Source organism: Maniola hyperantus, chromosome 15 (genome assembly GCF_902806685.2).
Source record: "Maniola hyperantus chromosome 15, iAphHyp1.2, whole genome shotgun sequence".
Lineage (NCBI taxonomy): Eukaryota > Metazoa > Arthropoda > Insecta > Lepidoptera > Nymphalidae > Maniola > Maniola hyperantus.
In genome coordinates, this window is record NC_048550.1 from 6388797 (window position 1) to 6411735 (window position 22939).

General features: G+C 36.4%; 2 protein-coding genes across 2 annotated transcripts; one reads left to right on the top strand and one right to left on the bottom strand.

Moving 5' to 3' along the window:
- Positions 1-188: 188 nt before the first annotated feature.
- Positions 189-18242, top strand: LOC117989168 (protein phosphatase PTC7 homolog). The gene is made up of 5 exons (XM_034976484.2): positions 189-654; positions 1846-2025; positions 2515-2713; positions 12047-12303; positions 13070-18242. Exons 1-5 carry the CDS (start codon positions 426-428, stop codon positions 13117-13119), a joined length of 915 nt encoding a protein of 304 aa, XP_034832375.1. The 5' UTR covers positions 189-425; the 3' UTR covers positions 13120-18242.
- On the bottom strand, positions 17828-21629 carry Der-2 (Derlin 2). The gene is given in 6 exon segments (XM_034976573.2): positions 17828-18243; positions 18618-18781; positions 19140-19253; positions 19255-19263; positions 19977-20210; positions 21196-21629. Coding segments are annotated over 6 exon segments (759 nt in total). The 5' UTR covers positions 21289-21629; the 3' UTR covers positions 17828-18098.
- Positions 21630-22939: the final 1310 nt, after the last annotated feature.

Here is a 22939-nt window from a genome sequence, read left to right on the forward strand (position 1 = left end):
TGACCTCGAGACGAACTCGTTTTATTCTATTTTCAATCAACAAACTAGTAGCTATTTTTTGACCAATTAGCACTCTAGTCACTAGTGCATTTTCCATAGGCATAGAAGACAAGGCATTTTCCCGTCTGCAGTTTTAGGTTGGTTTATAGCATTTTTTGGAAAGCAGCTGGCAACATTGGTGGTCAGCAGTCAGAAAGTCACAAGACATGATTTCATTTATTTTGTAATTTTGTGTGTTGTATGGTGTTGTGTGTATGGTTACCGTACGTATGTTCAGCAACCAAAATTGTAGAATAGCTATGTTGATTGCGTTGTTTTTGTTTTAATCAATTTTGTTGTGTAATCTCTCATGGACTTCCAAAATGGGCTCATTAATGAAAATGCGTTTGTGAATGGGGCCTGGTATCAAAGTACACCACAATTGAATGATGCAGTCTATATTCTGGACAGGTAGAGTGCTATCACGTGCTATTAGAAATGGACTTTCGAGTTTTTCAAATGCTGCTGAATTAAACATTTCGAATAAGAAACATCCTTATTTAGTATCAGTGGTTTGTGGATTTCCTAAAGACATTGCTAATGGAAGATCTCATAAAGGACAGTTTGGAGACGACGCATGGTTTTCCACAAATTTCAACAATGCAGATGTCATTGGTAAGTTAAAATTTTTTGATAAGCAAAGTATTGATCACCCAGAGGAAGTCAAAGTGGAATAGTAATTATTATTGTTAGGTACCTACATAACAAATTAATAACCATTGCAGTTAAGTTTCATTAATAGTTAGGTGCTAACAAATAACACACAGTAGTTATAATAAATTATTTACTTTAGTAAATATTATAATATTGATAAATGTTTTGCAAAAATATATCTTAAGACCTTATATAAAAATATATCATCATAAATTTGTATGTCTAATTTGTATTTCATGTTTGTGGAGTTTACTAAATAAATAAAAATAATAGGGCATGCCAATCTAAATGAAAACAACTAATTTCTTTAACATGAAACAAAAAGAATAGGTAAGAACACAGGAAGACACAGTTAAGTACTTACTTGTATATGTATTGAATCACTTTAAAGCCCAGGAGCGTTAGAAATCTGCTTCAAAAACTAAGAAAATTGGATTTTGATAAGATCTACTTAAGTGAAATAACAAAGGCACCATGAATCCGAGTGCCACTTAAAATTTTACAAAGGGTTAAAGGTCACAAATGGATTTTCGTGAATATCTCAGGCTGGGCTTATTCGGTCATGTAAGCTGTAAAATATACTTTACAGTGGCACAGAGATCAAATAGACAAGCAACTAGCATGGCCGCTATAGTCCCTCTTGTTCAAGCAGAGGTACTTACGTGATGAATTTTGATTTTATAAAACACCTTGGTAACCATCTTTATCGAGGTGATTAATTGAAACAGCTGTTTTGTATGGTGACCATTCTATTCCATATATGAATATTTCCTCACAGCTTTGTAAGTTAATAACTGTGTGCCAATATTTTTAGTGCCCAAGAGTGGTAAAAGTCTGTTTTATAGTTTTAATAGTGGTGAAGTAAGAGACAATTTACAGGCAAATGTATTTTAAATTATATTATACTAGCTTATGCTCGCGACTTCGTCCGCGTGGACTACACAAATTTCAAACCCCTATTTCAGCCCCTTAGGGGTTGAATTTTCAAAAATCTTTTCTTAGCGGATGCCTTCGTCATAACAGCTATCTGCATGCAAAATTTCAGCCTGATCTGTCCAGTAGTTTGAGCTGTGTGTTGATAGATCAGTGAGTCAGTCACCTTTTCCTTTTATATATTTAGACAAACCAATATAATACATAAAATGTCCATAGGAGTTGCTGATGGAGTGGGAGGCTGGCGTGCTTACGGCATTGATCCTGGGGAATTCTCATCATATCTTATGAGGACATGTGAGAGGCTTGTCCGGATGGGGCACTTCAAAATGTCAGAGCCAGGAGACCTCCTGGCGAAGTCCTACTATGAGCTACTAGAACATAAAAAACCTATTTTAGGTAAGATATTTTTTTTTCAATGTTTAGGTTTTTAAATTTGTTTCAACATTTTAATTTTTTTGTAAGTAGGTACCAAAAGACAGTTATACTTAATTTGTACCTAGTAGGTATTAATAAGTAGGGACTATCTACTTATTAATTATTACGTCCGTATAAGCAAATAATATGTAGACGTCACGGCGCGGTCGTCGTCACAGTACACTCCGAAACTCCATACATTTTCGTATTCAAAGTCTTGTCTCGTGACTTATGACGAAACTCTCAAAATCTACCGTAAAATAGCAGATTGTTAGCTTTATTTACTGATCACTGCATACTCGGAAAACACTTCGTACATTGAAAACAAAAATGGCATCCAAAAATATGTAGTTCTGAGTTACAACTACAACTCCACATCAACTATAATTATTTATTCTGCTATAATTATTTAACTTCTACTAATTCTTCTTGTGTTCTTATAAGATACCATTGAGTATTCTGTGGTTATAGGTAGTAGCACAGCGTGCGTTATGATCCTCGACCGCAACGAGTCGATAATGCGCGCGGCCAACATCGGCGATAGCGGCTTCATGGTGGTGCGCGGCGGGCGCGTGGTGCACCGCTCGCACGAGCAGCAGCATTACTTCAACACGCCCTACCAGCTCAGCCTGCCACCACCCGGGCACGACAGGAACGTTCTTAGCGATAGGTGAGTCAGCCATTTTTTTTTTTGCTCAATAATTATGGAAGGGTATATTGAGTTATGTCGTCCATATGTCACGCGTCTCTGCCGTAGATGGATTCTTTTTATTTGGGTCATTAAGCTGGTTACAATCCATAAATTTAAAATTAGATAACTAAATTATAAATATTATATTACATAACTGCGATTGAACCTACTTGAAACGACCCCAGCAAGAAAGAGAAGCTAAAGCTACAAAAAGCCATACTAAAAACTATGTGAATACCTACATGAAAAAAAGTAGAAAAACCCGCAATAATCCATACTAATATTATAAATGCGAAAGTGTGTCTATCTGTCAGTCTGTTTGTCTGTCTGCTAGCCTTTCACGGCTCATCCGTCCTATCGATTTTGACATAATTTGGTACAGATATAGCTTGCATCCCGGGGAAGGACATGGCCTACTTTTTATCCCGGAAAATCAATTAGTTCCCACGGGATTTTTAAAAACCTAAATCGTCGCGGGCATCATCTAATATTACGATAAGATGATCTAAAAAAATAGTGATGGAATGAAATAATAAGAAGAAGATAACGCCCTACAGTTATCTCCCAAAGCCACCATAATCCAAACTTCATATGTTGGGGACGATACGCAGATAAAATTTCAGCTTTTATAAAATAAGGAAAGTCTGGACTCTGGCTCTCGCGGGCTCTTAGTCCATATATTTTTATGCTTATGATCTCTTCGGCCGCCGCGCTGCCGCCGGTTTGACTATACCTCGTACTTTTTCGGTCGAACATTTGGGGTTGTATAGAATGCCTAGGAAATAAATAACATTTTATGCATTGCCTGAATGTATTCTATGGAATGCCGAGGTATTCTGTAGAATACCAGTCTATACAGATTGACGGTAACATTACGACCGTGTTTCAAAATTTTCACGAAAATAAATTGCCTTCGTAACAAAAATACCTACAATATGATGGATGAATAGAAATGAAATTTCAATACATGTAATTGTATAGTAAACTAGATGATGTCCGCGACTTTGTCCGCGTGGATTTAGGTTTTTAAAAATCCCGTGGGAACTCTTTGATTTTCCGAGATAAAAAGTAGCATATATGTATAGTATATGCAAGCTATCTCTGTACCAAATTTCGTCAAAATCGGTTGAACGAATGGGCCGTGAAAGGCTAGCAGACTGACAGACAGACAGACACACTTTCGCATTTATAATATTAGTAGGTATGGATAAAAGTTTTAGAGTTAGTTTGAAAAAAGAAATGTTTTCAGAGTTCCGTATCCCCGGAGAAAAAAGAAACCCTTATAGGATCACTTCGTTGTCTGTTTGTCTATCTGCAAATACCAGTCAACGGAATCAAAACCGAAAAAGGGGGTACTTCCCGTTGACCTAGAATCATAAAATTTGGCAGGTAGCAATGTCTTAATAGCACAAGTTGAAGTAAAGGAAAAATCCGAAAACCGTGAATTTGTGATTCATAACAATAAAATTAAAGTAGGTACTATTTCTTTTACGATGTATGGGAACCTTCGTGTGCCAGTTCGATTCGCACTTGACCGGTTTTTTAAAAAAACTTTCCCATTGGATTACACATTTTGGCTACAAAAACGAAATCATAGATAAATAGATCAGATATAATATTTTATTGTACCTAATAAATTTTTTCACATTGGTTTAAAAGTCAAATATGGAGGGTATCATTCAATATAATCATTAGTTGTTTGAAAACAATTTTATCAATAGAATACTCTATTAGAAGCGAAGCAAAAGGTTACTTCAATAAAGATAATGCATAAACAGCATTCTCAAGGATTTTTAATTATATTAAAGATAATAAGTGATGTCAAAAGACTCATATTGTTTTCTACCATGTCTGTAGAAGTTTAATAATTGTGTATACTTGTGTATACTACTTATTTTTAAGTATACCAAATTATTTATTCAATACATTTTTAATTTGGCATTCCGAACCAGTGGAGATTCAGTTACGATTCATAATAAATTATTAATCTTATTGTTGTTGTTCTTTAAAATTAATTATAAAATTAATTTTATAAAATTAATTATAAAATTAATTTTATAAACTGAAAAATAAATTGACATTTTTCGATTGCTTATTGCTAATACTGTCTTTTTTATACATTTTTAGATTTTTTCTCGCTTGGTGTAAAATACCTTATTGATGTAATCACCTTAACGTATTTAATTGCTTCATTTAACGGAAAGGTCATTTTGACAATTATTGTTTAGTTTATTTGTACCTAATCATCAGCTTAGCTACGCAACATGAGCAATGAGCGTACATCGTGATTTCGTCGTCACTGTCATTATGGATATTATCGTCACATCTCATAAGACTCTCAGTCACAACAAAACTCACAAGTCATAAGACTACAGGCGAGATAAGTCTACTGTCGTTACTTGAATTATTTAAGGGTACTTATTATCTTTTATTCAATTCGTCGATACCCCAAAGCCTAAAGACGAAAGTCTTCAATGAGTGTGTCCTACCTGTGATGACGTATGGCGCTGAGACGTGGACACTGACAGTTGGCCTTGTCCACAAGTTCAAAGTCGCTCAGCGGGCTATGGAGCGGGCTATGTTGGGTATCTCTCTGAGGGACAAAATCCGTAACGAGGAAATCCGTAGAAGAACCAGAGTGACCGACATAGCCCAACGAATTAGCCAGCTGAAGTGGCAGTGGGCAGGCCACGTCTGCCGCAGAACCGATGGCCGATGGGGCAGACATGTTCTGGAGTGGAGACCGCGTATCAGCAAGCGCAGTGTGGGACGACCTCCAACCCGCTGGACTGATGACCTTAAGAAGATAGCGGGAAGTGGGTGGATGAGGAAGGCGGAGGATCGTGTGTGGTGGCGTGCTCTTGGGAAGGCCTATGTCCAGCAGTGGACGCAAATAGGATGATTGATTATCTTTTATCTTTAAATATATAAAAGGAAAATGGTGACTGATCTATCAACGCACAGCCCAAATTACTGGACGGATTGGGCTGAAATTAGGCATGCAGATAGCTATTTTGGCGTAGGCATACGCTAAGAAAGGATTTTTGAAAATTCAACCTCTAAGGGGTGAAATAGGGGTTTGAATTTTATGTAGTCCACGCGGACGAAGTCGCGAGCATAAACTAGTTAAGTAATGATAAACTAAGCAACTTTCCACTAGATGGACAGACGACATCAAACTAAAGGCAGCTCAAGACCGTGGCGTGTGGGAATCTCTACAGGAGACGTATGTCCAGCAGTGAAAGTCTATCATTTGACGATGATGATGATGATGAAACAGCTTTCGCTGACGCGCCTATGTCACTTTTGCTTACAATTATTCATGTGATTGTCTAATTTATTTCTTTTTTATTTTATTTTATTTTATTCATTTATTAGTAACTAGCTGACCCGCCCCGGCTTCGCTCGGGTGGAGTGTTTCGGACTGGAAGTGTCATCGTGAAGCCGTTGCTTGATACCTAAAATATCAATTCACTATCAGAAATTCTAAAATCCCCACGATCAGGATTGAGGAGTTAGGATCCGAAATTCAATGATGTAGCCTATGCTTGGTACCTAAATTAATTTTGCATCATCCGCAGTTACTGAAACATTATAGTTTAGGAGTGCTGTACCCTACATCATCAGGGTTGAGGAGTTGGGACTTGAAGTCTGAGAATAAAGTCGTTGCTTGGTACCTACAATATGAATTCACTATGAACACTTCCTGAATCTTGATAACTCAGGCGGGCAGTAACCCTGCAGCAGCAATCGAAACAAGCTTTAAAATATCCCCTTTCTAACAAAAAAAGAATGAATGAAATCGGACTACGCGGTAATGAATTACAACTCAGTATACATTTTAACTTTCATCCCCTCTCCTACGGGAACCATGCTGAATTTCGGGATAAAAAGTGTCCTATATTCTTCCTCATAGTATGACCTCAAATCGTACCAAGTTTCATTGGAATCCATTCAGTAGTTTCGCCGTGATGCGCGGCCGTGATACAGACAGACATACAGACAGACAGACAGATAGACAGACAGACAGACAGACAGACAGACAGATAAAAATGAAAAAAATTAGTTTTGGGTTCAGTGTCGATTATAGAGTGCCCTCGAAAAAAAATTTACAAAATATCTTCAATGTACAGAATTTGACCTGTTACAGTTTTATTATAAGTACTAGCTGACCCAGCGAACTTCGTTCCGCCTAACAGTCGATTCAATTTTTTTAATTAAAAAAAATATATATCAATCAGAAATTCTAAAATCCCCACGATTTAGGACTTCAGTACTATGCAGCATCAGGATTGAGGAGTTAGGATCCGAAGTTCAATGATGTAGCCTATGCTTGGTACCTAAAATAATTTTGCATCCTCCGCAGTTCCTGAAACATTATAGTTTAGGAGTGCTGTACCCTACATCATCAGGGTTGAGGAGTTGAGACTTGAAGTCTGAGAATAAAGTCGTTGCTTGGTACCTACAATATGAATTCACTATGAACACTTCCTGAATCTTGATAACTCAGGCGGGCAGTAACCCTGCAGCATCAGGATTAAGGAGTTGAATCCAGAATTTTTTATGTGACCACCACGAAAACTTTTTTTGTTGATTTAAAAAAAAAAATTGCAAATCGGTCCAGAAATCTCGAAAAAATCGATGTAGAAAAAAGAACCACCTCCTTTTTGACAGTCGGTTAAAAGCCGATGACCTTGAAATATTTACGGAACAATTTCTAAAATATCCCCTTTCTAACAAAAAAAGAATGAATGAAATCGGACTACGCGTTAATGAATTACAACTCAGTATACATTTTAACTTTCATCCCCTCTCCTACGGGAACCATGCTGAATTTCGGGATAAAAAGTATCCTATATTCTTCCTCATAGTATGACCTCAAATCGTACCAAGTTTCATTGGAATCCATTCAGTAGTTTCAGCGTGATGCGCGGCCGTGATACAGACAGACAGACAGACAGATAGACAGACAGACAGACAAAAATGAAAAAATTACAGTTTTGGGTTCAGTATCGATTATAGAGTGCCCTCGAAAAAAAATTTTCAAAATATCTTCAATGTACAGAATTTGACCTGTTACAGTTTTATTATAAGTATACATTTTAACTTTCATCCCCTCTCCTACGGGAACCATGCTGAATTTCGGGATAAAAAGTATCCTATATTCTTCCTCATAGTATGACCTCAAATCGTACCAAGTTTCATTGGAATCCATTCAGTAGTTTCAGCGTGATGCGCGGCTGTGATACAGACAGACAGACAGACAGATAGACAGACAGACAGACAAAAATGAAAAAAATTACAGTTTTGGGTTCAGTATCGATTATAGAGTGCCCTCGAAAAAAAAATTTCAAAATATCTTCAATGTACAGAATTTGACCTGTTACAGTTTTATTATAATCATATACATCATCATATACTAGCTGACCCAGCGAACTTCGTTCCGCCTAACAGTCGATTCAATTTTTTTAATTAAAAAAAATATATATCAATCAGAAATTCTAAAATCCCCACGATTTAGGACTTCAGTACTATGCAGCATCAGGATTGAGGAGTTAGGATCCGAAGTTCAATGATGTAGCCTATGCTTGGTACCTAAAATAATTTTGCATCCTCCGCAGTTCCTGAAACATTATAGTTTAGGAGTGCTGTACCCTACATCATCAGGGTTGAGGAGTTGAGACTTGAAGTCTGAGAATAAAGTCGTTGCTTGGTACCTACAATATGAATTCACTATGAACACTTCCTGAATCTTGATAACTCAGGCGGGCAGTAACCCTGCAGCATCAGGATTAAGGAGTTGAATCCAGAATTTTTTATGTGACCACCACGAAAACTTTTTTTGTTGATTTAAAAAAAAAATTGCAAATCGGTCCAGAAATCTCGAAAAAATCGATGTAGAAAAAAGAACCACCTCCTTTTTGACAGTCGGTTAAAAGCCGATGACCTTGAAATATTTACGGAACAATTTGTAAAATATCCCCTTTCTAACAAAAAAAGAATGAATGAAATCGCACTACGCGTTAATGAATTACAACTCAGTATACATTTTAACTTTTATCCCCTCTCCTACGGGAACCATGCTGAATTTCGGGATAAAAAGTATCCTATATTCTTCCTCATAGTATGACCTCAAATCGTACCAAGTTTCATTGGAATCCATTCAGTAGTTTCAGCGTGATGCGCGGCCGTGATACAGACAGACAGACAGACAGATAGACAGACAGACAGACAAAAATGAAAAAAATTACAGTTTTGGGTTCAGTATCGATTATAGAGTGCCCTCGAAAAAAAATTTCAAAATATCTTCAATGTACAGAATTTGACCTGTTACAGTTTTATTATAATCATATACATCATCATATACTAGCTGACCCAGCGAACTTCGTTCCGCCTAACAGTCGATTCAATTTTTTTAATTAAAAAAAATATATATCAATCAGAAATTCTAAAATCCCCACGATTTAGGACTTCAGTACTATGCAGCATCAGGATTGAGGAGTTAGGATCCGAAGTTCAATGATGTAGCCTATGCTTGGTACCTAAAATAATTTTGCATCCTCCGCAGTTCCTGAAACATTATAGTTTAGGAGTGCTGTACCCTACATCATCAGGGTTGAGGAGTTGAGACTTGAAGTCTGAGAATAAAGTCGTTGCTTGGTACCTACAATATGAATTCACTATGAACACTTCCTGAATCTTGATAACTCAGGCGGGCAGTAACCCTGCAGCATCAGGATTAAGGAGTTGAATCCAGAATTTTTTATGTGACCACCACGAAAACTTTTTTTGTTGATTTAAAAAAAAATTGCAAATCGGTCCAGAAATCTCGAAAAAATCGATGTAGAAAAAAGAACCACCTCCTTTTTGACAGTCGGTTAAAAGCCGATGACCTTGAAATATTTACGGAACAATTTGTAAAATATCCCCTTTCTAACAAAAAAAGAATGAATGAAATCGGACTACGCGTTAATGAATTACAACTCAGTATACATTTTAACTTTCATCCCCTCTCCTACGGGAACCATGCTGAATTTCGGGATAAAAAGTATCCTATATTCTTCCTCATAGTATGACCTCAAATCGTACCAAGTTTCATTGGAATCCATTCAGTAGTTTCAGCGTGATGCGCGGCCGTGATACAGACAGACAGACAGACAGATAGACAGACAGACAGACAAAAATGAAAAAATTACAGTTTTGGGTTCAGTATCGATTATAGAGTGCCCTCGAAAAAAAATTTTCAAAATATCTTCAATGTACAGAATTTGACCTGTTACAGTTTTATTATAAGTATACATTTTAACTTTCATCCCCTCTCCTACGGGAACCATGCTGAATTTCGGGATAAAAAGTATCCTATATTCTTCCTCATAGTATGACCTCAAATCGTACCAAGTTTCATTGGAATCCATTCAGTAGTTTCAGCGTGATGCGCGGCCGTGATACAGACAGACAGACAGACAGATAGACAGACAGACAGACAAAAATGAAAAAATTACAGTTTTGGGTTCAGTATCGATTATAGAGTGCCCTCGAAAAAAAATTTTCAAAATATCTTCAATGTACAGAATTTGACCTGTTACAGTTTTATTATAAGTATACATTTTAACTTTCATCCCCTCTCCTACGGGAACCATGCTGAATTTCGGGATAAAAAGTATCCTATATTCTTCCTCATAGTATGACCTCAAATCGTACCAAGTTTCATTGGAATCCATTCAGTAGTTTCAGCGTGATGCGCGGCCGTGATACAGACAGACAGACAGACAGATAGACAGACAGACAGACAAAAATGAAAAAAATTACAGTTTTGGGTTCAGTATCGATTATAGAGTGCCCTCGAAAAAAAATTTTCAAAATATCTTCAATGTACAGAATTTGACCTGTTACAGTTTTATTATAAGTATGATGATGATTATTATAAGTATGATGATGATTGATCAACAGCGTTACAGATAGTTCTGAATTGATTAATCAAGCTTGACAATAAGCATTCTACTTAGGGCCTTTTATTCCAAATTAGCGACTCGCCGCGGATTCGTAAAAGTGCTTGAAAATAAATATAGCACTATGCCACTTAGGAGTAATGTTTGCTTTCTAATGGTTGAAGAATTTTTAAAATCGGTTCAGTAGTTCCAGAGATTACTTCCTACAAACAAATTTACAAACTTTACCTCTTTATAATATTAGTCTAGTATCCTATTATAATAGCGTCATTTCAAAAGAGGAAAGTTAATTTATATTTTTTAGTTTGAACGGTTTGTTGCACATTTTATAAATTAATGACTTTTTATTCTGTAGATAATTTCGTATTGTGTCAACCCTAGTGGTTACTAGTCATGTGCTCTCATTCCATAACGTTTGTTGTATTTCTGCATGCACTAATATTAGAATTTTCGGTATATTGGATATTTGCCAGCTCTTAGCACTCACGTGAACAGTTTAATTTGTTTAAATGGAAAATCTTGTTTATTTACGTGCTCTATTTTTCTATTACTATTTTTACAGTAATGTTTTTAATAATAAACTTTGAGCCAGACTTTAACCGAAATTTTATCGGCGTGATTCAAATCCAAGGACTAAACGACCTATTGATTGGTTTTGACCTCTACTACTACATATCATATTTAAATAACGAGTTAGAAAGCGTTGGTTTCGGTAACATCATCTTACATTACAACATAACATTTTTAAGGTTCCGTACCTCAAAAGGAAAAACGGAACCCGTATAAGATCACTTTGTTGTCTGTCTGTCTGTTTTTAATATATATAAACAAAAAAAATTGCGTAAAGCTTGCGCTAGGATTAGGTCTGACAATAATTCAACGGGTGGGGTTTGAACCGGCGAAATTTCGGATTCCAGTCCGCTTATTGAACCGTTGCGCTATTGAGGCTATTAATAATAATATAATATTATGTTGTTTAATAGCCTCAACCTCCTGTTATTAGCCTCAATAGCTCAACCGGTAAAGGAGTGGACTGAAAATCGAAAGGTCGACGGCTCAAACCCTGCCCGTTGTAATATTGTCGTACCTACTCCTAGCACAAGCCTGACGCTTAGTTGGAGAGGAAAGGGGAATATTAGTCATTTAACATGGCTAATATTCTTTTAAAAAAAATAGGTCGGTATATTATTTTTACCTTCCGCTTTTTAAGGTTCTGTAGTAAACAAAAAACCCCAAAACCCCGTCCTAATTGCCCATCGCCCCCTCGCGATGATACGATGCAATTTTATCTGTAGGTATGATAAGTACCTAATATACCAACTTCAGTAAAAATAAGTATTTGAAGTTAGCGAATGGCTTACAGGCCAGAATCGGCGGAGACGGCGGAGTTCGGCGTGGAGTGCGGCGACGTGATCCTCGTGGCGACGGACGGCGTGTTCGACAACGTGCCCGAGCCCGTGCTGGTGGCGGAGATGCGGCGCGCGCAGGCCGCGGCGGGCGAGGCGGGGCTGCAGGCTGTGGCCAACTCCATCGCGTGGATGGCGCGCAACCTCTCCTTCGACGGCTGCTACATGTCGCCCTTCGCGAAGAGCGCGAGGCAGAACGGCATCGACGCGATAGGTAAGCTCTACACGTTCCAGACCCTCTAGTGTTGAGTTTTTCGTAGCAAATTCGACGGCTGCTTACTACACGTCGTCCTTCACAAAGAGCGCGCGACAACGGCATCGCGATGCCTCGACGTGATTGGCAAGTGCTACGTTTTAACTGGGTGTTTAAAGGCCGTTAATAGGTAAGTGTTGATTTTTTTTTGTGGCAAATTCGACGGCTGCTATACGTCGCCCTTCGCGAAGACGGCATCGATACAATAGGTACCGAAGTTCTACTCGTTTCCAGCTGGATATTTACTATAATTAAAGACCTCTGAGATGTGTTAAGTGTTTCGTAGCAAATTCGGCTGTACGCAATTTATCAGAGTCCCTGCCTCGCCTCGGCAGCCAGTCAGAATCCAAGAAGTAATACCAAACGCTAATTTGTGAAATCAAAACAAAACACTATACATCCTCTTGAGTAAATTAGTAAATATTTATTGAAATACATACATAAGTACATAGTATACTTTAACGGCAACGTGATGAAGAGAGAATAAAGACTATGCAAGCATTCTATGGAATTTGCTACGTAATGCAAAATAGCGGATAATTAATATTAAAATACTAAAGGAGCCTCATATCTACTCGTATCTGCACGGACAAAACGCAGAGGAAAAAATCTGCTACAGATTTGTTGGTCAATACAGAGTTTCGAAGTAAATGTTATGAAACTGATATAGTATATTGGAATTCGAAGTGCAATGTGTATTTTCAAATATAATTTTGTTCATTTGCAGGAGGAAAACCAGACGACATAACGGTGCTACTCGCAATCGTAGCGCTATGAAGATGTCATCATGTGATTTATTAGAATATACATATTTTTAGGAACTGGTTTTTCTATAAACCATTCGCATACATTAGCGTAAACAACGACACCAAAAAATTAAAATATTGGTCCTTTTGAATTTAGGCTTAATTTCAATCGTCAATTTCTTTTGGCAATACAATTTTTCTACAAATGTTGTACAAGTTTGGTAAGTTCTTATTCGAAATGTCTTTCTGTCTGTCTTAGCATTTAGACCACTAGATTACGCAGAATTATTTTCAATTTATTTTGTAAATGTTTTATTTAATATAGATTTGTTGTGGCTAATAAAGTCAATTAATTGTAGATAATGTATATTTGCATTGTCCGAGCTAAAATGAAATGGTGTGAAATACAATTATGGTAATCCATAATCCATACTAATATTATAAATGCGAAAGTGTGTCTGTCTGTCTGTCTGCTAGCTTTTCATGGCTCAACCGTTCAACCGATTTTGACGAAATTTGGTACAGAGGTAGCTTGCAACCCGGGTAAGGACATAGGCTACTTTTTATCCCGGATAATTTGAGAGTTCCAACAGGATTTTTAAAAACCTAAATCCAAGCATACGAAGTCGCGGGCATCAGCTAGTAATATTATAAATGCGAAAGTGTGTCTTTCTGCTAGCTTGTCATGGCCCATTCCCCCATCGTTTAACCGATTTTTATATAATTCGGTACAGAGATAGACGGCTTGCATCCCGATAATGGACATAAGCTACTTTTTGTCCCGGAAAATGAAAGTCCCACGTGAATTTTAAAAACCTTAATCGACGCGGGCGAAGCCGCGGGCGTCATTTAGTATTATACATATGTAAAAAAGGCGTAGATCGTACGATCTAAAGCGAAGACTTGAAACTAGTACATTTGGGTCACATCTGTAGAGCGCTATCTCTTCTACTCTGATGCGTTTTTATCTTCCGTCTACTCTCATCGCCGAGCACAAAATATTATATACGCCTTTTAATATTAACATGTCTATGGTATGAAATACCATTAGTAAATTTTATCAACGAAATAATAATCCTTAATAGTAAATAGTCTTCATTGAGCTGTCTGTATGGTTAAAACCTGGATATTTCACGGAAAATCCCGGCTCGCTTAATCTAGGTGCTAAAATTGCACGATAAAAAAAGTTGTTCATTATAATTTACTATTGCTAAAATATCCCTTACCCTCTCTAGTTAATCATTTGTATAGTTCTATACGTCTAGAGACTGGGTACAAAGTCCAAAGGTAAGGGATAAATGCAATTGGTACATATACTTGTTACATCAATAGAGACACGTCAGAGTGATACTGTATAGAATATAACAGCAATAAAATGAAAATAACTGGTCAAAAGTTGCAAGTTCAATGCGTAGTTTCTAAAAACCATCAAATTCATTATTTAAACGATAGTTTTTCCAAAATCGTCATCAGTACCCGTAGTACAAGATTTTACGTCTCACCAAACGAAACCAAATTCGAGAGTCGAAATACTTCCGCGTTACAGCAAAATGGACCTAAACAGCCTTGAATTGAAGTCAAATATTCAATGCCACTGATTTTAATTTCGCAATGTTTCCGCTTGGAGCGCTGGCTGTAGAAGTGTAGACAAACTTCAGCTTTAAGACAAGGCATTTAAGATCCAGTTTACTGTAACGCGGAAGTATTTCGACTCTCGAATTTGGTTTCGTTTGGTGAGACGTAACATCTTGTACTACGGGTACTGTATATGACTAACTTCTATAATAAAGTTATATAATAAACCAAATTTAGGGTCGGGGCAGACACGCTGCGCCGCGGTTTTAAAGCCTTTTTTTGTATTACAAGTTACATCTTCCGCGTTGAATATGGCATAGGTACAGTACGCGGCAGAGAGTAATGTACATCGGCCATTAGAGTGACATTTCGGCTTTGTAGAGTGTTGTCTCTGCCACTCATACCTATATGACGTTTTGTCGGTCTCATCAACAGAGACAAGGCTCTACAAATCTGCTATCTGCTTCTAAAGGTCGGTGTACATTACTTTCTGCCGCGTACTGTAGGTATAGTGTGCGCAAAATAAGTAGTCCAATCTAAAGTTTCAACAGTGCGAATTTGCGCAGGTGATAGACTAAAGATTAAATAGTAAATACACTAGCCCGGCTGTGAGATCTTTGTTCAGAGGCGTCTCTAGCCCTTGTGGCACCCGTGTGCAACCAGTTCCCTGGCGCCCTCTAGTCTAGTAGGAGCAGGGTCAAAATGGAATACTAACAGTTATATTTTCAAACGGAAATTCGGATGCAAATGGTGCAATTTTAAATGATGACGGCGTCGGCCATAACACGAGCGTAGGGTCTTTGAGAGCGCCGGCATCGACGCATCTTTGGAGGTGTCGCATTAGAGGGCGCTCGGCGCCCCCTTAGACCCGGCGCCCGCGTGCGCCGCACACCCTGCACCATAGGTACAGACGCCTCTGTCTTTGTTTATACAATAAGCAGTCATATGCCTCGTGTCGTGTTCAGATTGGAATAATTGTTTTGCGCACTATACCCTCACGCAGTCTGTCCATGCGTTTAGTATATGACTGGTTTTTACTTTTTACTAATGAGAGACAGAGATATTTGGGTTGATTGTGGCTTTTCTGCCTTTGTCCTGATGCACCGACGAAGACACAGATATCTATGTATTTGTTGTTGTAATAAATGTGTAATTCGATGTTTGAATGAAGACTGATTTTTATTTAAATAATAATAATGATTGAATTGAGATTTTATCAAGCCATATTCAAATTGTAACTAACGGTTCTGTGTACAATGCATACATTTTGAGATCTCATTCGCCATTTTAACTCTACATATTATGCGTCATCTGTCATGTCAAAAGTACGGTTCACCTTCTATGGGATGGTTCTTACGGAGAGAAAAATTTAAAAAATTATAATCGACTGTTAGGCGGTACGAAGTTCGCCGGGGCAGCTAGTTCTTAATATGTGGCTTTTCTCAGTGCCATATCAGCACAATGCACTTTGCCAGTCTCAAGTAGCTTGAAGGAGACAAGAACAAGAAAAGGAGATTGGCCGGTAAAAATCTTAAATAATAGAAGGGTTAAAATATTGTTAGTGAAACAATATACTTACCTATTACTTACAAAAAATTACATAGATACTTAAAATGACTACACTAACATTAAGACACATTCAACATTTTAAAAGACGGGGAATTTTAGGAGGGAGGATATCATAAAGTTTAAATTATAGTTTGGGGCAGGAAAGGAGTATGTAGGAGGCTGATCCTTCGTCTAGACCACATTCACACAGGGAGTTGTCACACACTCTTAATTTTGCCAAGTGGAAAGGGGTGGAGTCATGACCAACTCCAAAAAGGACTAAAATCCTACTTTTGACAAGACAGTTGACACATATTTTAAATGGCGAGTAAGATCTCTAAATGTATGCACTATAAGTACCTAATTATTCTTTTTTATTTGTTTTTCTACTTTTTCGATATTAATTAATAGAGGTATGGTGTACATAGTTTGTCTGTCATTTGATATTATTTTCTATACGAATCATCTTTAGTTTGTTTCATGACTACCCTGCATATTGCGAGCAAAAATCTTTATTAAAAGATAAGGTCCACGGCAGGTCGAGATGGCAATCGGGGTATGCGGAGAGACGCCTCGCACACCTGTACGTCACCCGCGCTCGCCCGCACCGGGTTAGCGCGGGGGCTGTGCCGGGCGTTCCCTCCCCGATTACCGTCTCGACCTGTCGCGTACTATAGGTGCAATAATGAGGTTTCCATCAGTTGTTGTTTAATGCGAAGAAATCATACTTGTAACAAATTCAAGGTATTTTATAATGTGTGTGCACACCATTATTTGCTATTATAATATTTTCATATAAATCTAACGGTAGCAGCATTTACCAATAAAGCTGTGTATTCAAACTTCTATTCCGTTGATTTTCTATCGTCATAGTTCAGCCTGTTGTCACTAAACCTTTAAAAATATACAGCTAAAAGAACCTCTAGAAATCTATCTACACATTTTGTGAAGACCATATGAAAATTCATTCAGTAATTTCTGAAATTAGCGCGAATATACAGACAAACACGACAGAGACACTTTTATAATAAGTAGTGATGGTTTTGACTATTGTGTCCTTAATGGTCTACTAAGTTTGAGGGTTAACTCTAAATTAGTTTCAGTCCAAACTCCAAACATTCACAATATTGTATAAATTCATGTGCTACAAATAAATTACTTATAATATTATGTGGACCTGTGACTTAGACTAATAAATAATTTGATTCAAAAATGTCTTTTATATTTTAAAGCATTTATTCCTTACTAGCTGATGCCAGCAACTTCATCCGCGTGGATTTAGGTTCTAAAAATCTCGTGGAAACGGGATAAAATGTAGCATATTACATGTTATCTCCCAAAACCACCACGATCCTATAGTCGCTGTCGCTGATCGTTCCTCCCTGTGTTGGAGACAATACACAGAGAAAACTTTTATAAAGTAACGAAGGTCTGGCACGCACTGGCTTTCTCTCAGCAGATTTACAGGTTAGCAGATTTTCCACACCACATTTGTAATTAATACTTAACAATTAAATGTTATTTTATTATTTGTCTCTATTGTTATTTCTGTTATTTTTGTAAACATTTGTTAAAAATATGATAACAATGAGATATGTGAATAAAATTAAAAAAACTTGAATTTTTATCATTTAATAAATAAATAATCACAATGAACAAACTCCTGTGTATGTAATAAATATTATTAGGCAACTCATTGAACCGTTTTTCCCCTTAATTCATCTTTGTGCTACACAAACAAAAACATGTCCTGAATGTACTTCACTATGTATTTGATTCAATAATAAATAAATTTCTTTTAAAATATTTGTATTGATTAAAGGAACTCATATTATGTATAAAATTATTAATTTGGCTTAATTTTTAAAAACATAAATTGTACTAATTTTATCTATTAGCATTTTCATTGCCATTATTAGGTTGATCTTCTTCAAATTGAGGATTTCTCCAATCGAAACCTCCGGGCCGAATATTGGCCAGTTCTGGCAATGGAACATAGTCATCTTCTGCCGCTGGATCAAATAATTTCTTTCTAGAAAAGTGAGAAAAGTAAGTATAAAGACCTTGGTTAATAATGTATAGGTACGTAATGTATATTATAGCACAATTTGTTGGTTTACTGCAAGAACTCATTTATTGCAAAAAATTATCTAGTACATTTTACAACTTTGAGCTGAGTTCTAATTACTTATTAGTTGTTGTAAACTATACTTTATGATGTTTTGCAATTAATGTGCTTGCAGTAAACTGCTGAATGTCTTACTACAAGGGGAAAGAAAATATAAATAGAATACTTAGAAGGAAATAGAACATATTATAGCCTCCTACCAGGCCGGATTTAATTTTGCAATAAAAAGTACAAGTACTTATATAATAATTATTAATAAGTAAATATTAAGTACTTACAGAAATCTTGGTGTCTTCAGTAACTTTTGGCCGCCTCTGTGGCGCGGCAGAACATCTTCAATGAAGAAATACATGTGTCCAATGGCCATTCCCACTAAATCAACTGATATTGCATTACCAAGTAAAACAGAGAACCCCAGTAAAACCCATGGTAAGTATGGTGCCTGTAACACAAATCATAGTATTATCCATAATCCTAATTGCAGTTTAGTACCCAATTTCTTTTGTGCTTACTATACCTCCTACCCTACACATAATAGTATGGTTATAATATAAAACTAGCTTATGGTCGCGACTTAGTCCGCATGGACTACACAAATTTCAAACCCCTATTTCACCCCCTTAAGGGTTGAATTTTCCTTTCTTAGTGGATGCCTACGCCATAATAGCTATCTGCATGCCAAATTTCAGCCCGATCCGTCCAGTAGTTTGAGCTGTGCGTTGATAGATCAGTCAGTCAGTCAATCCTTTTATATATTTAGAAGATTAAAAGATAGGTATACAAAATTATTAAAACAGTACCTGAAAATTCATCAGTCCAAAAAAGTTCATTCGCACATACACATTACGCCTTGACCATATATAAACAATCATAATAGTAAATGCTTGACCTAAAAATAACAAGTTAACAAAAAAAAGCACATAACTGTAGATTAGTTGAGGAAAATACCGAATTATATAATATTTTAAATACCACCAGGAAAGATTGCAGTCTAGGGCTATCTAGTCGTAGAATAAAAACAAGTTATCAGTGTTGTGTTTGTTGTGTTTTTATGGTACTAAAGAATTTACTGAAATTCTATAGTGACATCAAACAATGTCCTGCAGGAAAACATTGCGAGGAAACCGGCATGCCTGAGTTCTTCATAATGTTCTCAAAGGTACATAGTCTGCCAATCCGCACTGAGCCAGCGTGGCAGGCTAACCTAAACCTTCTCATTCGGAGAGGAGACTTGTGCCGAGCACAGCGCCGGCAATGAGTTGAATGATGTCATTAGCGATATTGTATCACAGATGTAGCTGTGATGATAACAATGACAACACAACCCAATGTAATATGTTATTGCTTACACTACCAAATATTTTTGATGTGATTACTGAAACTACTCGGTTTGCATAATGTACACAAGCAGACAAATAATATATTATCTTAATTTAAAATATTACAAATATTGTGCAAGCAAAACAAGAAGTCCAATCTGAACACAAGGCATATGATTGCTTTGTACAAACCTTATTTCTGCCAGGCTTGTGTATTCAATCCTTTGTCCATGACCAGCGCAAACCGCCATGTTGCAACTTCAGATTGGACTTCTTGTTTTGTTTTGCACATATTGTGATAATGTCATAAAAGGATACAATCATTAAAACTCCTCCAAAGATGAACATTACAACAAAATCAGCAGTCCTCCCTCTAAATGATCCCTCCTCCAACATCCGACAATATCTGTATGTGAATATCATGTTGAAGAAGAAATTGAAGCCTAAGTTGCCAAAGAAAAGGAATGTTGTTACTAATCTCCATAACTGATATTTCCTTAGTATTAATATAGGGTTGAAATAAAGCTGGAATGGGGATACAAGATCCAGTTGCTGAAACAATAGAATTCCATTGTTATATCATCAGTATTGTCATAACTAGAACCATTTATTATTGATCCTGGAAAACCTGCATCAATCATTATTACAATTGCAATTGTCATGAATTGATTAGCTGAATTTATACTATTCTTGTTACAGCAATGCATTTAGCCAATAGTGAGCAAATGTCAACCAACCATATATCGTCAGTATTGTCATAACTACTCATATATATTGATTCCGGAAAACCTGCAGCAATAATTATTACAGAATACAGATGTTTGGGTAGGTGAGGAACAAGATTTCACTCAAACTTTAGGAAAATGATGACAAGATATGAAAATAAAAATATGTAACCGACTGAAATATTTTCTACCAAAAACTGATAGGAAAACACAAAAAGTCAATTTTTGTATTCTGCTGCATAAAAATATTGCCAAAAATGTTATGTTAATTATTGTGATAGTTAATTTATAACGCTTTTATAAATTTATATTATAGATAGTTAACAACTAGGATAAAAATAGACAGACTACAGGATTTGCCACCAACAGGCAGCACCGCAATTTGTTAAAATATTAACAATATTTTAATTTAAACTACCACTTAATCCAAGGTAGGTTATCTTGTCCCTTACCTACACCATTTAGGCTAACGTGCGCACCACGAGAAAATTTTGTCTACGCATTTACTCATCTTATTTGTATGAAGAAACACGAGATAATGCTTAGACAAAATTTTCTCGCAGGGCGCATGCTAGGCCTGCAGGTCTGTTTTGATGTCTTAGATGAATGCAACAAGATATCAGGGTCTACTGATAACCATTAACAAAAGTGATATAATATATTGTCAGTTTACTCATCTATGAATAGAACTCAGATCATAATTGTTTTAAACTGACTTGATAATTTTTACTAATTAATGAGTTCTTGCAGCAAATATTCAATTATACTTTTCACAGTGCAGGTGATATTTTAAAGCTTTATATATTACTTACCACAGCCAAAGTAGTGATTACACATGCAGTCGTATAAACTCTAGTTACAGGCGGCACTAGCATATATTCTTGCAATAGTGTTTGATATGCCATTTTTTAAAACAATGAAGTAATGGTTTTCACTCAATGACCCTTACTGTAACTGCATATTAGTACAATAATAACGCCTGTTGATAGGCAGTTCAGGCACTCTTAAAACTCAACACGATTGGGCCACATCAGGATTAAAATAAATGTCTACTGGTCTACAGTACACAAAGAAGAACTTTTCAAAATATTAGTACACTATTCTGTCGGTTAAAGATAACTTGAAGAAGATAATTTTGGTTAAAATTTGAGTCTTTTCGTAACTATACCACAAATCCACACTGAATTATACTTTTTGCGAAAAATAAATGAAATCATATGTTAAAAGTACTCTGTGAATGAAATTGAGGGTCGATCTCGATCAGTCGATTTTTTTTTTTTTTTTTTTAATTTATTTTACGGCCCTGGTAACAGTCCTTTAAGGCCTCGATCAGTTGATGACATATTCAATGTACTCTGTGGTTGATGACCACAGATCACCACAGACCAATCTACACTAATATTATAAAGAGGAAAACTTTGTTTGTATGTTTGTTTGTTTGTACTGAATAGGCTCAAAAACTACTGGACCGATTTTAAAATTCTTTCACCATTCGAAAGCTACATTATCCACGAGTAACATAGGCTATATTTTATTTTGGAAAAAAATAGGGTTCCGTAAGATATTTGGGTTTTTCGGACACAAGGTGTAAAAAATCAACCAGAAAAGTTACTTATTTTGCGTACGCTGCCTAAACTATAAAAGATAGAACCATAAAATGTTCTAATTAATTGTAGATCTTATAAATATCTACAAAAAAGTCCGCGACACACTATACCCATCTATGTCGAGTGAGGCACAGCAACCATTTTTTTATTTAAAAATCTTGATTTTTTTTTGGACTACATTTAAACGCGTTTATTTTACTCATGCTATTAATCCTTATCAAAATAAATTTATATATTAAAAATATAAATATAAATATATATATATATATATATATTAATAAATAATTTCATCACTAAGAACAGTTTATGGAGATAATATTTGGTCTTTGAATGATTAAAATTGGACGTTTGGTTTTGAAGTTATGGCGAAATTAAAATATTACGATTTCTGCTGCACGGCCCGTTGCGAAGTGGGCGTCACCAAGGCGGGGGTGCGCGTGCGGGAGGGGAGCTTAGATCTATGAGTAAGGTACCCGCGCGGCTCTATAATATAAAAATGAATCACTAAATGTGTTGCTCATCGCAAATCTCGAGAACAGCTGAACCGATTTCGCTAATACTTTTTTTATAATATTTCTTGAAGTTCGAGGATGGTTCTTACGGAGAGAAAAATTTAATTCAACCTCCCCCTCAATTTTCTAAACTCCACCCGAGCGAAGCCGGGGCAGGTCAGCTAGTAACATATATGACAGATCACTCTTTTCCACAGATTCGTGGTCACAGAACACTATTACCTTCACTACACTAACACTACTACCTTTGTGGTATGTAAATTCAACTCACAACAAAAAATGTAACTGATTAAGGATCAAGGTCGGCATTAAAATAATAATACCTTGTTAAAGCAAGCTAGGTATATAGAAAAGCTCTGAAGAGTGATAGAGATGTAAACACAGTTTTTTGTCTTTGTCATAGTTTAGCTTTTTTTTGTTGTACTCTTCAGAGCTTT

What these genes read in the sequence shown, in the direction of transcription:
- LOC117989168 (XM_034976484.2), top strand. Translation starts at nt 426, where the DNA reads ATGATGCAGTCTATATTCTGGACAGGTAGAGTGCTATCACGTGCTATT. An exon ending in AGGAACGTTCTTAGCGATAG is followed by an intron (nt 2,714 to 12,046) that starts GTGAGTCAGCCA and finishes AATGGCTTACAG; the next exon opens with GCCAGAATCGGCGGAGACGG. An exon ending in GAACGGCATCGACGCGATAG is followed by an intron (nt 12,304 to 13,069) that starts GTAAGCTCTACA and finishes GTTCATTTGCAG; the next exon opens with GAGGAAAACCAGACGACATA.